We start from the raw sequence: 14,106 nt of genomic DNA, 5'->3' as shown, positions 1-14,106 counted from the left end.
AAACCCCAAAACGAAACAAAAATATCTACAATCTTATTATACGATTAGCTCGCTAGCTAGCCTCAATGACAATTAGCTAGACTGCTAAACAGTTAACGAGCTAGCTAGCTATACCTTGTTGCAAACAATATCTGTATAGAAATAAACATCCACAAACCATCACCGAAACACCAACTCAAATAAATTTACATATGCCATTACATAATTAGCTCGCTAGCTAGCCTCGATGATAAGCTAGTTAGCTACTCTTTATTGCCCCAAACAATGACAGTGAAACTACAGGAGCTGATAAAATATCTACAACTGAAATGAAGTTATAAGGTTTCAATATATGATTAGTTTGTTAGTTTCTCTCAGTAATAGGCTAGCTGCTAACCCAGAGGGAAATCTGACTCAGAAAATATCTATCAACCAATAAAAGTATACATGAATAATTATTGTGATAATGGCGTTTAAACTATTAAACTATACAGGTATTTTCACACCATTGTTTTGCATAATCTTTATGCTTGTTTTTAGAACTGTATTATGTCTTATGTCTGCTTTAAGAACTCATTTATTCCCAAAAAGGAAAACTAAATGTTGAAATTGTTTTATTGCTTTTCAGACAACATAAGAGTGTTTTGGTCCCTGCGGTGGAACGGTGAATGTGATATGCTCCCCCGGATAATTCCCTCCTCTCCAACATGCCCCTGCATTCTTCAGCCGCCCTGAAAAAGGCCCTTTTCATGCAGCCTTTGATGCCTGCTTTGGCAGCGGGAAGACAAATAGCTGAGCGGTGTTATCAGCTCTGGCAGCCGGGCCAAGCCACGGACTGACAGGTTCAGGCTGCCGCCGGTTGTGGGAACGACAGACAAAAAGGGCCCGTCGACAACAGGCTGGGAGTCCCGAGTTTGTGTGCAAACGTGTACGCAGCCGCCTCTCTTTTTCCGTCTATTTTCCCCCCCGAGGTGCATGCGTTTATAATCAAGCCCTTCTGAATTCTTTCTTTCTGAGAGCTGTCAGCTGTGTACACGTCGGATGATGGAAACTGGCAGCGGCAGATGGGTACTCCACCTGAGCCAAAGCAACAATTGTGTTTGTGCAAAAACATTTACCCTTCGGGAGCGTCTCAGCGTCTGAGCAAGGACTTTGTAAAAGTTATAACCGAAACGTCAATCCGACATCCGATCATCGCCCACTTTTTCTCTGAAGTCTACCCACAATCCCCTTCTGCCAAGTCAAAAACTAAATAAATAAATAAATGGCAGCTTAACTGGAGGGCAGCCAGTGTGTTTGAGTTCACCGCCCACTAACACGGCTGTTGATCTATGAACACAACACCATGACAGATTTGTAGCAGACCTGCTGTCAGACATATTTCACTATTAGGGAAAGAGAATAAGAATGATAGGAAGCTCCTCGCTTTTACTGCAGCTTGGATCTCTCATTTGTTTCAGGGAGGAGAATGCATATTGATTCCTGGAGCCCCCAAATTCATGGGCACGCCGTTCTCATCACACTTTATCTGGTGCACCAGCTCCGAGGATCAGATTCATTACTTTGTTTTGTGCTGATGGGGTCATAATTTGAGGTGGGCACAGTCGATGAGGTTTTGATTTAGTTCGGGGGTGTGAGTGCTCCTTAATGCCCTCCATAAATGATTCCCCCGGTACAGTACAGAACCGATCACGGGGGTGAGATCCAACTGCTGCGCGGCAGAAGCACCGGTGGATGGTTGTATCTCATCCTTCTCAAGTATCTTCACTCTCATTCTTATTGATTCGGCTGTTTTATGACATGTGAGACGCAGGGCCGCCTCTGTGAGATGCAATTTTGAGAAAATGACAGCTGCTAAAAGCTGCAAACACGTCAAATAAAACGCTGTTACCAGCCTGACCTGACTAATATCAAGGATTTCCTATCAATAGTTCTGTCACCTGGTGTTTAAACTGCTTCATTAAACCAAACAGTTGTGGCAAAAATCAAAGTTTTCATCAACTTTCTTTAATTTTTAACACTTAAGTTCAGAAAGGAATAAAACAGAGCAGCCTGAATGTTCTTTCCTCCTGCGACCAGCTACCTAACAGCACTCAGGAGTCTCCAGAAGGTCTCCAGAAGACCTTCTGACTTTTTCGAACACGTTTCAAAGATTTGATCAGAGTCGTCCAAGAGCTGCAGTGTGACACCTGCATTGGGAGCCCTCTTAAAAACGACGCTGATGATAAATAATTCTTAAAACCTGGTCCAAATCTAATTATTAAACTATAAACACAGGAGCAGCTGTCAAAGTGGGTAGGAAGCGAGCCGAGGTGGTAATAAAACAACGATACAGAAAAACAGACTAAAACTGAACATTTGTAGTTTTTGTAATATTGAATCAAGTACCTAAAGCTCTTTAAGATCTCCTAGTTTGCTTAACTGTAATTATTGTTATTTATTTCTTGGTTTATTGTAGGTCAGACCTAAAAGATGAGATGCAGTAAAACACTGAAGACAAGAAACCACCTAAAACAATTCAAGCCTGGGAAATTTGATCATAGTTTAAAGTAACGGACAGTTAAACAGTTCATTTAACTCAAAATGATACTCTGTACATCCAAATATAACCTTTAGTTGACTAATTTTAAGAGTCATAAAGTAAAAAAAACCTGTTTTTCTTATGACCTGCTTTAAGCAGTAAGTCATGTACTGCAGGTAGGATACTTACTCTTCATAAGAAGTTCATGCAACCTTAATTAAATAAGATTATACTCTAAATATGTAATAGTTTTGTTTGTAATCTTTGAGGATCACAGTTTAAATTTGTTATCATGGTTTTATTTGTTGTTTCTCTTTAACGATTGAGATTAGGGAGCGACTAAAATTCAATTTGCATCAAATTATTATATTATTTACATTAAAACGGCTTTGATAGAAAGAAACTCTCTCCTTTGTCATCTGCAGCCTCCAGATTTCTATTGGCAGCAGTTTTAAACTTTGGAAAAAGTAGCTACTTTTTAAAAACCTCACAGAGGAACTACAGCACTGAGAGTTGTGTGGGCGGGCTTCTGCCAAGTCCGATATGTGCTCTTCTTTCCTCTTAATTGATGTCATCTCTCTGCACGGAGCAGAACTGCCTCTAAACCTCACGCTGCATTCTGCAGGTTCGAAGGACTGCTTTCCGCTCGTCGAGCCACGCTGCAACCAGGCGAAGATGCATCTGAACTTTACTTGGAGATCAAACATGACAGTTACTGCTCAGTCGAGTGCGTCTCGTGTCGAGAAGTAATCTGGAAGCTCGGAGACTTGGACAGACGGGTTTTTTTAATGCTCTAACACGCGAGTCTTTAGATCACTTAGGTGTGCTGTTGTCAAACAGAACATCCATCCATTCATTTGTAGCTCCAGGTCGGAGACAACGTGTCTATGACGGATCATTTCTCTCCCCAGCAACACCACTGGAGGATCCAGAGGTCGATTGATAATCTATCCAGCAAGTTCTCAGTCGTTTCTCCCAGTAGGAGGCAACAGAAAAACCTTTAAACGGAGGAGCACAGTAGGAATCCTAACCTTCCTCAGCTGACTGCTTCTGATCCGGAGAAGCAGCAGCTTTACTCCGAGCTCCTCCTGATCGCTCGAGTCGTTCCTCCCGTCACTGAAGTGAAGGGCCGCTCTGTGGGAGACTCGTTTAAGCTCCCAGTATTTGTTCTTTTGGTTAAATGACCACAGGTGAGGGTTGGAGCTGTTTTTCCCGTTTGGTTCAGCTCTCTCGTTGCTGTCCCTGAATGTGTTTTTTGTTCTGTGTGGTGAAGGAAAAGCCTTCTGGTCAGCTAAAACTGAACTCAGACTTCTTTTCAAACTGTCATTTTAATCGATGCCCAAACTGGTTTGAGTAAATCTGATGAGGCAGCAGCTGAAACTGATCTCCAACACAAGCTCTGAGTGCAGCCGGGTCAGGAGAGATCTTTGCCGTTATCTATTATCTGGTGAACAACAGGGTGTGCATTACTTTAAGGCAGAGGTCTCCAATCCTGGTCCTGGAGGGCCACCATCCTGCATATTTTCCCTGTTTCTCTGTTCCAACACACCTGATTCAGAGGTTAAATCACCTCTTCATGTTCTGCAGAAGCCTGTTAATCACCCATTGATTCAGATCAGGTGTGTTGGAGCAGAGAAACAAGGAAAACATGCAGGATGGTGGCCCTCGAGGACCAGGATTGGCCACCGCTGCTTTAAGGAGCGGCAGACCTTTGAATTCATGAAGCGTTGATCAGAAACAAACGAGCAGAACTTTGCAATGACTCAGATGATCCCAGAATAACATCCAGTTGTTTTAATGCAACTAAATAAAGCCTTTTTTTTTTTAAATCTGATTTTTCTCTTGTTGGGTTGTGAATATTTGCTGTGGCTCCGGTCCCATAAGGTTCAACAAGACGAATGGATGTGTTTAGGACACTATGAACAACTAATGCTGCTCATCGATTTGTAATGGTCTCTTCCAGCATGATTAAGGAAATTCAATACTGCTAATGGCTTCTCAATCGCAGGTAAAGCAAACATAAACTTTTCTCTGGTGTTCTGCTGCTCTGAGCCTCGAGATAAACAGTTGTGAAGAGAGAAATCAAATCATTAGCTTAATGACTTTTGGCTCATGATCCCTAAAATTAAAGTGATGCAGACTTGTGGGGAAAAAAAGGACAAATCTGCAAACTGTTTGCTTTTGTGAAATGAAGTTTAGGTGCAGCAAAGGTAAAAAGAAGAACAGGTTTGTGTCAGAAAATAAAACTGGAAATTCACATTTCTAAACCAGTCAGAAGGTTTTTAGTTTCTGTGACACTAACTCGCTCTCCTCACATCACAGAAGGCCCCGAAAAACAAACAGAAGCAACAAAATTACAACGTCTGGAGGCTCTGAGGGAAACTGTAAGGACATTTCTCAGAGCAGCCTGGGATTGTTGAATCGTTGAGCTGCAATCAAAGCCAGAAACAGCCTCCGAGCTGCAGGAAAACACACGGAAAGAACAAATCTGCTGCACTGCGGGCGAAATAAAGACCTTTATAAAGAGAAATTAACACACAGTTCGAACTCAGATCGTTTCAGGTCACTCGTTCCAAAACTGATTACGTCCAGTTTGATGTTTTAGTAGAAAAAAAATAATATCCAGCAACACATGAGCTGTCTGACATCCAACAAAACAATGTTTTTTTAGATTTATGTCGGTGATTTATTGTTGACACAACGCAGCTAACTGACCTGAACCTCAAAACATCACCTTCAGCACCTCCAGAACATAAATATCTGATTATTTTAGTCAAAACGACGGCACTAAGTCACATGACTTTAAGCCAATCCATCAAACCTGTTTTTGTTGTGTTTAACCCTTTGGTCATCAGTTCTTTTCAATAATTAAAGAGCATTCTTTTAAGGAACGGATATCATCAGAGTTTCAGACTAAAACCATGAGTTTTATTAAATCCGTCCAGTGGCTCATGAGATATTTTGCTAACAGACAAACAGGGTGAAATTCAAGAATTAATGCCGTAGTTCTCGTCGTGCTCAGAGTGTGTTGGGAACGACTCTCAGATACTTCCACACCAAACTTTAGCTGAATATCTGTTAAACTGACTGACTTTTCTGTTTCCTAACAGTTGGTTGTGGCGGCCATCTTGTAAAAGTTTCATTAAAGTTTGTCCGGCAGTTTGTGAGATATTTTGCCAACAGACACATGAATAAAAACTTCTGCTCCACCTTTCAGCCGCAGGCGGTGAAACTACAGCTGGTTAAAAACCTTTTTACGTTACTGCAGGTCGAATAAATCACAGAGACAAAGAAAACTGCCTCCCAACAACGTCGAAGGCTGGTTTTAAGCTAAGAGACATTTATCACGAAACGCCCATAAAAACAGCTGCTACAAAACCAAAAACGAGTGTTTTTATCTGAGCAGCTTCTGACAGAGCAGCCGAGTGAAACCGACGGCAGCAGAACGACGAGATGCTAATTTGACAGACGACCTTTTCAACCCTAAAAGCCGGCTTAAAAATTAGCCCATTACACGCACAATTTAACAGTCACAAACAACCCGATCACTCGCCTCTTCCCGCCACAGAATAAAAACCTCGCCCGTAAAGTTCGAGCTCACGCCGTTTTCAGAGATAAAACTTTGATCCAAACCCAGAATTTTGCCAAGTAAACAACATAACTTACTCTGGTCTGCACACAGAACGTGTTTTAGTGAAGGATTTTACAGACCGGGTAGAAATCGAGCCGCTTCGCTTTGATGTTTTAATTTTTATGGCAGAAGAAAGTAACGGTGTAATATCTACAAAGGCATCATTAATTAGGAAAAACAACGCTATAAAAATATGAATATTTAACTTGAGTGGTACAGAAATGAAAACACTGTTTGGAACAAGTTTAGCAGCCGCATTAAAAAGTTTGTTCATCATGTCAAAGATTATCTCAACTCATTTAATCCCTGATAATTAGAATGAGTTAAACTCCCTAATTGGCTCAGGAACAGGAGATAATTAGAGATAATTAGATAATTTGTTGTTTTTGGATCGATGCTGAGAAGAAGCCGGGGACATCTGATGGAAGCGGGGATCAGACCTCCGAGGACTCACCTCTGCACGTCTGCGTGTCGTCCAGGAAGCTGTGGGCGGCGCAGCCAGCGGCACAGACGCCGTGTTGGACGTGAGCGGTCTGCGGCAGCAGAACTTCCTCCGGTTTCAGGCAGCGGAGGCAGTCCGAGGCCAGGGGTCCCACACAAGACCGGCAGGAGGGGTGGCAATCTGGGAGGACGGAAAGCGTCAGGGATAAAGGAGGAGGAATCATTTCAGGATGGAAGGCGGGAGTCGGGTCTCACTGTGGCAGGTGTTGTCCTGAGCGTACAGCCCCTCCTCACAGGCCTCCACACACTGACCCTGGTGCAGGAGGAGCCCACCTGGGCAGGAGGTGCACTGGGAGACCGACGGACCCCAGCAGGAGGCGCAGGAGCTGTGGCACGCTGAGGGGGACAAATAACTACTTTAACTTTTTTATTTTTACTCCTGAATGCAGCTTTTATCCATCCAACCTGGATTTATTTCAGCGAATCCTGCACACATCGTTATTTCAGCCATTCGTTAATAAAAACGTTCAGCTCGCTCAGGAGATGGGTGCTGCGACGTTTGGTTTTTCTAACTTTTATACTTATCAAAATATTCAACTTTTTAACAAATAACTTCCCACAGAAATACAGAGATCTCTTCAAATCTCTTAAACCTACTTCAGAGTAGCAGCTTTATTTTTTCTTATTCTGCTTCTTTTACCTCTTTGCACCTTTTAGCTGCTGTTCTGCTCCTTTTAGCTCTTTGCTCCTTTTAGCTCTTTGCTCCTTTTCGCTCTTTGCTCCTTTTAGCTGCTGTTCTGCTCCTTTTAGCTCTTTGCTCCTTTTAGCTCTTTACTCCTTTTAGCTGCTGTTCTGCTCCTTTTAGTTCTTTGCTCCTTTTAGCTGCTGTTCTGCTCCTTTTAGCTCTTTGCTCCTTTTCGCTCTTTGCTCCTTTTAGCTGCTGTTCAGCTACGTTTAGCTGCAGCAGTTTCAGCGCTTGGTACTTACGCTGTATTTTCACAGTTTACTGTAACAAATAAGACCTACCTCTGCATCTGCTGTGGCTGTCCAGGTAGTGCTGAGCCGGGCACTGAGTAATACATTTCCCATGATGCAATGCAGTCCCGGCGGGGCAGCTCATGCACTTGAGGTTGTCAGGGAAACAGGAGGCACAGGACGGATCACAAGCTGTGAAGCGAAGCGCGTAAACGTTAATGGCTTCGTGTCGGAGCAATAAAACGCAGGAAAGGTCCATGAAAACGTTTCTGCTTCTTCCTTAAGTAAAAAGAAAATGATTCAAACTGTGAGAATTTAAAACGTATGGCGTTTTACAAAAAAGTCTCACACTGAGGAGAGATTTAAAAGATCCAGCGTTTCAGCCATTAGTCAAAAGTTTTCTTCAGCTCTTCACGCTTTATTATCCTAAAATCGGTTTCTATATTATCTCTGAAACTCTTATTTTTCTCAGACAAAATGACTGAACATATGATTGACAAAAAACAGAAATATAATTTTGTTCCGATGTTTTATTCTGTTGTGAGTTTTATGGAGTCAAATTAGACCTAAAGCTACATAGATTACTTCAGTCGCAGCTTCTCTAAAAAACAAAAGTTTATTTTATTTTTAAGAACATTTAACATATTTTGAGTCACTAAGTTTGTTGTCAGCTTATTTATGTGTTTGGAGTCATGCTGCCCAAGTATTCCTAACCATGATGCTACCACTACCGTGCTTGGCTGCAGTGTTCTTGGAGTTGAACGCCATATTGTGCCCAGTTGTTATTAAAACGCCACGTTGGGGAAATCCGAGTTTCTTATTGGTTCACCGTTCCATCCACTGTCCCAGATCATGATGCTGCCGCTACCGTGCCTGACTACAGTTGTTTCATCGTTTTGAGCAGCAGCAGGTTGAATCCAGAAAGGGTTTGGGGTTTTTTTTGTTTGTGGCAAGAAAACATTAAAGGTGAGGCTCCGTTTTAACCAATTAGATGCTTTTATTTAAGCCTTCTGACACTCTTAGTTAGTCTTCTGGTAACTTTAGTTTAGTTTAGTCTATCTTAGCTTCATTTCTGATCTGTTCAGATGAGTTTTTAGTTCATGTTAGCTTATATTTTAGTTTGGTTTTTCCTCAGTTTATCTTTAGTATGACTTGTTTTAGATAAGTTAAGTTTAGCGTTTTACATCCTGGTTTCCAGCTTAGTTTTTCATCTGTTTATGTTAGATTTATTTAGATTATCTTAGTTTAGTTTAGCTTTTTATATCGTTGTGTGTGTTTTCACGCTGTAAACGCATCACATGACGTTTAAACTCACAAAAATCCGACTCTTTCCCGCTCTGACTGGGACAAGGAGTCAAGTGAAGAAGAGTCAGATTCTCCCTATTTTTCTTACATGTGCATCTTTTAAAAACTACTACAAGTTACAACCTAGTTTGTGAGTTTTTATTCAATAAATTGGGTTTGTTGTGACATGGCAGCAGGGGGCAGCGCTGGAACAACGTGAGTCAGTGGAACCGGCAGTTTCCTTAGTTACAAACCCTTGAGTGGATTCGTACAAAACAGAAAAATGGATGTAAAGAAGGACAAGTATTTATTTAAGTATTTATTTACAAGTATTTTGTGCAGCACAAGTGAAGAATTAAAGATGGTATTTTTCCTTCTGGTTTGAGCAGGAAACCAGCTCCACGCCGCTGAAATCTGAGCAGAATAAACTCCAATAATCCGGTTTGTTTGTGAGCAGCAGGTTAGTCAGAACCTGCGGCTCGTTACCGTGCTCCATTTAAAGGACGCTGCACAACAGGACGACAGTATCTGACCTGAAAACTAAATTAATTTTAAAATGACAGCTTGGGATTTGGTCGTTTATTGGGAGAATTGGTAAATTTAGATTTTAACAACGGTAGCTGCTGTCTTTTCAAGATTAAACAAGATTACTGTCAGTTGCTGCCACACCAAGCTGCAGCGTAATATCTGTCAGACCGAGCTGTAGCCATGCCAGAGTGGGTTAGCTGTGGCGGCCATCTTGAATCAGCTTGGCTCAAAACGTCAATCAGCTGTAGATGTGGATCTGGTGATTAATTCGTGAGACTTTCATTAAAATCCATCCAGTGGTTCAGGAGATATTTTGCAGTCACAAATGAACCGTAGACGGCGCCGCGCCACGTTAATCGTCCTGCTCGGTGTGAACTTCAGCAAGTCGTCTACATGCCTAAAAGGCACTGAGTTGCTGCCATGTGATTGGCTGATCAGCCATCTGTGTTACCTGAACAGGTGTAGCTAATGAAGAACAGATTTATTTGTGAATGTGTCAGACTCTCGTGTGTTTGGTGAGGTGGGTCTGGTTTACCGTAGCAGAAGCCGTCCTGGTTGTAGAAGCCGGCGCCGCAGTCGGAGACGCACTCGCCATCTTTGAGGAGAGCGGCCGGGTCAGAACAGGACACGCACAGCCGCCGACCCGGTCCGCGACACTCTGAGCACGACTCATCACAGCCTGGATCACAGAGAGGACGGAGAGAGATTTAAATTAATTTCTGTCTGATTCCTGTAGCTTCATTACTTTATTGTTTTACCATAGATTTGTTTATTTTTGGCACATTTTTTTGCAAACTACCCAACTTCTACATACTTTGTTGCTATTTGAGCCATTTGGACCTGATATCTGGCACTCCTTTCGGATCGTAACGAAGTGGGTAAAACGCTCTGCGGCTCTTCGCTCTCAGATCGGTCTGATTAAACGGGCGTGTCACCGCGAAATCGCCGATGTTGAAGACGAGGTTAAAGGAGAGGAGGGCAGAATTTAGGAGACAAACTCAAAGAGACACGGGGGAAATTCACCCGAGGACGGTATAATTAATTTAATCAGTGTCACTTCAAAAAAACGCTGATAAAAATCTTAATTACCGGGAGATTCCAGGAGAGATAACCGGATATGGATCTGAAAGTTTCCAGACTGCGGTGTGAAATAAATCACCCTGCTCTCTGCCAACTGTCCTCAGGTAACAAAACTTATAACATTCTTTATTATGATGAGGAGAAACACACACGCCGCTGGAACGCCACTTCAAACATGAAAAACATTTATTATTTAGTCTGATGAACATCCAGCAGCTTTCAAAACACGCTCAGCTCCTTTCTGTCTGTTGGACATTTGGGCCACATTAAAGAAGGATAATTAAATGAAATTAGCGCATTATGTTAAAAATAAAAGCAGCGTCTGTTTGTTCGTCTGTCTGTCAGCGAAATATCTCATGAACCACTGATCAGATTTGAATAAAACTCAGTAAATATTAGATGGAACTGATTTGAAGTCAACCTGAGTCAAGATGGCTGCCACAGCTAAGACTTTGGGTCATCCCCAGCACATACGCCAAGCCCTAACTGACTGTGAAGTCGATCAGCTGCGGCGGCCATCTTGAATTGGATTGACTCCATGAAGTTAATGAGATGCAGATGTGCATGAGGATGACTCAGCTGGATGTGGCGGCCATCTTGAATCGGGCTGGATCCAGACTTTCCAGGGATTATCTCCTGAATGTGATGAGTTATTTTGCTAACAGAGATTACTGCGATACGTTTTTTTAATCTCTCTGAAACAAATCTCCGCAGAGACACGAAGCCTCTCAGGTGAAACAGATTTGACTCTTTTTTTTGTTATCTGTTTAAGTTGCTCGCTTTCTGAACTTGTGAACTTCTTCCACTTCCTCCTCCTCCTCGGCCTGCTGGCTACCCTCGGCCATTTTCTGTTCCCCTGATCACTTTTTCCTCACGTCTGTTTAATATTAAAGCCATCCTTCTTTAGCCGGTTCGGTCGGACCGGAGAGGCCCGATGATAAGGTTTTATTACGAGGAGATAAACTGTCCAGGTGAAAATAACTGCACTTATACACTAATTTACAAAAGCTCCAACCATTTAAAAACTATAAAAATATCCAATTCAACACGAGATATTAGGAAAATGGTAAACCGTTCCTCCAAAAATGGTTATAGCCAACAAGGGGATTACACGCCCTTTACCTTGCCCCTCTCAGGAAAGCAATTTATTTTACCGAGCAGCCTGAAGCGTAAAGTTATCAGCAAATGTAATCCTAGTGGGCCAGTTGCCTAAAAAAAAAAAAAAAATAAAAAAAAAAAGAGGCAGGTGGAGATGAATGCAGGGCCACACGGTGCGCTGGATAATCTCCGGTCTCCGTCCCTGCGGGCCGAGCGGGGACACAATTACAGCGCCGCAGAGGTTCGCGTCCTCGCCGAAACCCCCGGCGTCGAAACCAGATGAGATACGCAGCAATTAGACTAAGCAGATTTAAACTGATAAATGCTGTGAAACAAAACCGGAGCTGCATCTGAAACGCTGTTACTGGGGTGGAATCAGAGATAAGACGAGGATTTATTTTTGTTTTTAGATCTGCGAAGGAGGAACTCACTCATTTTAAACTTTGAGTTCATATGAAGCTTTTATTAAATAACTTAACCTTCCATAAATCCATTTCCTTTAGTTTGATTGAGGTTAGTTTGCAAAGCAGCACCTGCAACTTTTAGAGTCAACCAGATTCAAGATGGCCGCCACAGCCGTCTGACATCAGCAAACACAAAAACAGCTACAACTCAGTCAATATTAAAGGTAATGAGGTGATATTTGGTGTGGTAGTAGCTGAGAGTCATCCCCAACACAGATTCTAAGCATTAGGAGATTGCTTCAACTATTTGGAGTTAACCCCGTCTGTTAGCAAAATATCTCACGAACCACAGGATGGATTTTAATCAAACTTTCAGGAGGTAATCAGTGAAGGTGCATCTAAAACTCATAAACATTTGGAGTCAGCCCAATTCAAGAAGGCCACCACAGCTAATCAGCCTTGGTCAATACAAAAATGGTGAACGCTACTTAATGTGTGAAATTGCGACTAACAAGGTTTGACCAAAATGGCTCCAGCTGCATCGTTTCTCAACATGATTTTAGTCTAAAACTCTGATAGGAGAGGCGACGGGTGATATGCATTCCTTTGTTGTTTTTCCTGATACTCAGTCTCTGGAAGGAGAGGATGTTTGACATAATATCACAACTCTGCAGGCGAACAGGAAGTAGCTGGCGTGCGGCTTATTTGGTTTTATAAACAGTGTGATCCGATTCCACCAAACCGGAGAATTAACTCAACAATCCGAGAGAAAATAGACCCTTCAGAAAATCTCCACACGCCGCTCGAAAGTGGACAGAAAATAATGTTTTGTTCCGAAAGGGAAGAGCAGGGAGGAAGCAGAATCGAGCCGTTGTCATGGTTTCCACGGTGCGTAGCCGCCGCGCTCACAATGAAAAATATAAAGAAAAAATATGTGATGTTGCAAAAGAGTTCAGCTTAAAGGCAGACAGGAATACGAATGAAAGGGAAAGAAGATGGAAGTTCTGTACGGTTTTTAATGTTTGGATAAGCGGCAGGAGCTCCTGTCCTCCGAACGGATCAAAGTCGAGACGAGACGATATCCCGACGAATTAGTCTTTTAGAAGCTGTCCACATCAGCTTCTATTCCAGAAGTGGACGTGTTATTTTGAAGTCTTATTGTCATTCTGTGAACACAAAACGAAATTTGTAGCCGTCGCTTCAAAAAGGCAGAGTGATAATAATAACAAACAGAAACAATCAAGAGAATAAAAAGATGGAAAAAACACGTCAGCAGCAGAACTACGGTTTATATAAGCTCACTGCTTGTTTAGGTTCATATAACATGTCTCTGACTCTAAATAATCACAATTTTCTCCTTTTAGCATCCTTTATAGAAGGTTTTTTTTCTCCAACTGGTTTGAGAAACAGGAAGTTTAAAACATAAAGAAGATTTTAAAGGAAACAATCATACAACTTATTAACTGTTTGGATTCAACCACTGAAGATGGCCGCCACAGCCAGCTTAGCTATAACTCAGGTAAATTTACAGATGTTGAAAACAAACGCACCTTTTCTCTTTAACGATGGTCCTAATCTAAAGACAGCACTCTTTTAAGGCCTTTATTTTTTTATTTTATTTTATAACAGTGTTTTGTTACGTGGAAGCAGCTCCTGGATCAGGTGGTAAATATTTAGTCTGGTTAATTTTATGATTCTTGTTTTGCCTCACAATAAATCTGCATCATGTTAGAGGGCTGAAAGTATATCTATAAATATATACACCTTCAGGCCTTTAACTATAATATATTTTTACTGTGATATATTAACACCTGTCCAAAGGCTTTAATAGTAAAAACAATCATTTGGCTACTTCTGGTGAATTTATAGGAATATCTTTAGAAGCACCGTCTTTGTCTAATAGCCGAGTTTATCTGTTCAAATGTTTGTGTCTGAGGATTACAGGTTTGTTTGGAAGATTTCAGAAAGAAGCTAACTTTATTTATTTCTCAAGAGACTAAACAAAAGAGGAGGACAGAGGAGGAGGAGGAGGAGCAGCTCATAAATCCTCAGGAGTCGGCTGAAATAAACACAGTAAAGTTTTCAGTCAGAGGTGCAGAGAAGGTGAAGGCTTGCAGACGCAGACAGCTTCCTGGGTGGTCCGAGTGTCTGCCAACAAGTTAGAA

The 14,106-nt window shown here is 41.9% G+C and overlaps 1 protein-coding gene across 2 annotated transcripts in view; it reads right to left on the bottom strand.

Moving 5' to 3' along the window:
* The window catches only part of fras1 (Fraser extracellular matrix complex subunit 1), a 207,701-nt gene that overhangs the window by 87,494 nt on the left and 106,101 nt on the right, over nt 1-14,106 (bottom strand). For both annotated transcript variants that reach the window (XM_037976630.1, XM_037976661.1), the window contains exons 14-17: nt 9,895-10,038; nt 7,599-7,739; nt 6,828-6,968; nt 6,586-6,753 (exon numbers count right to left, since the gene is read on the bottom strand). In XM_037976630.1, the coding sequence (XP_037832558.1) occupies nt 6,586-6,753; nt 6,828-6,968; nt 7,599-7,739; nt 9,895-10,038 (594 nt within the window). The remainder of the gene's footprint in view (nt 1-6,585; nt 6,754-6,827; nt 6,969-7,598; nt 7,740-9,894; nt 10,039-14,106) is intronic.

The sequence above is a fragment of the Kryptolebias marmoratus genome, linkage group LG1, assembly GCF_001649575.2.
Source record: "Kryptolebias marmoratus isolate JLee-2015 linkage group LG1, ASM164957v2, whole genome shotgun sequence".
Lineage (NCBI taxonomy): Eukaryota > Metazoa > Chordata > Actinopteri > Cyprinodontiformes > Rivulidae > Kryptolebias > Kryptolebias marmoratus.
The sequence above is the reverse complement of the archived record's forward strand: the minus strand, read 5'-3'. Positions and strand labels throughout refer to the sequence as shown.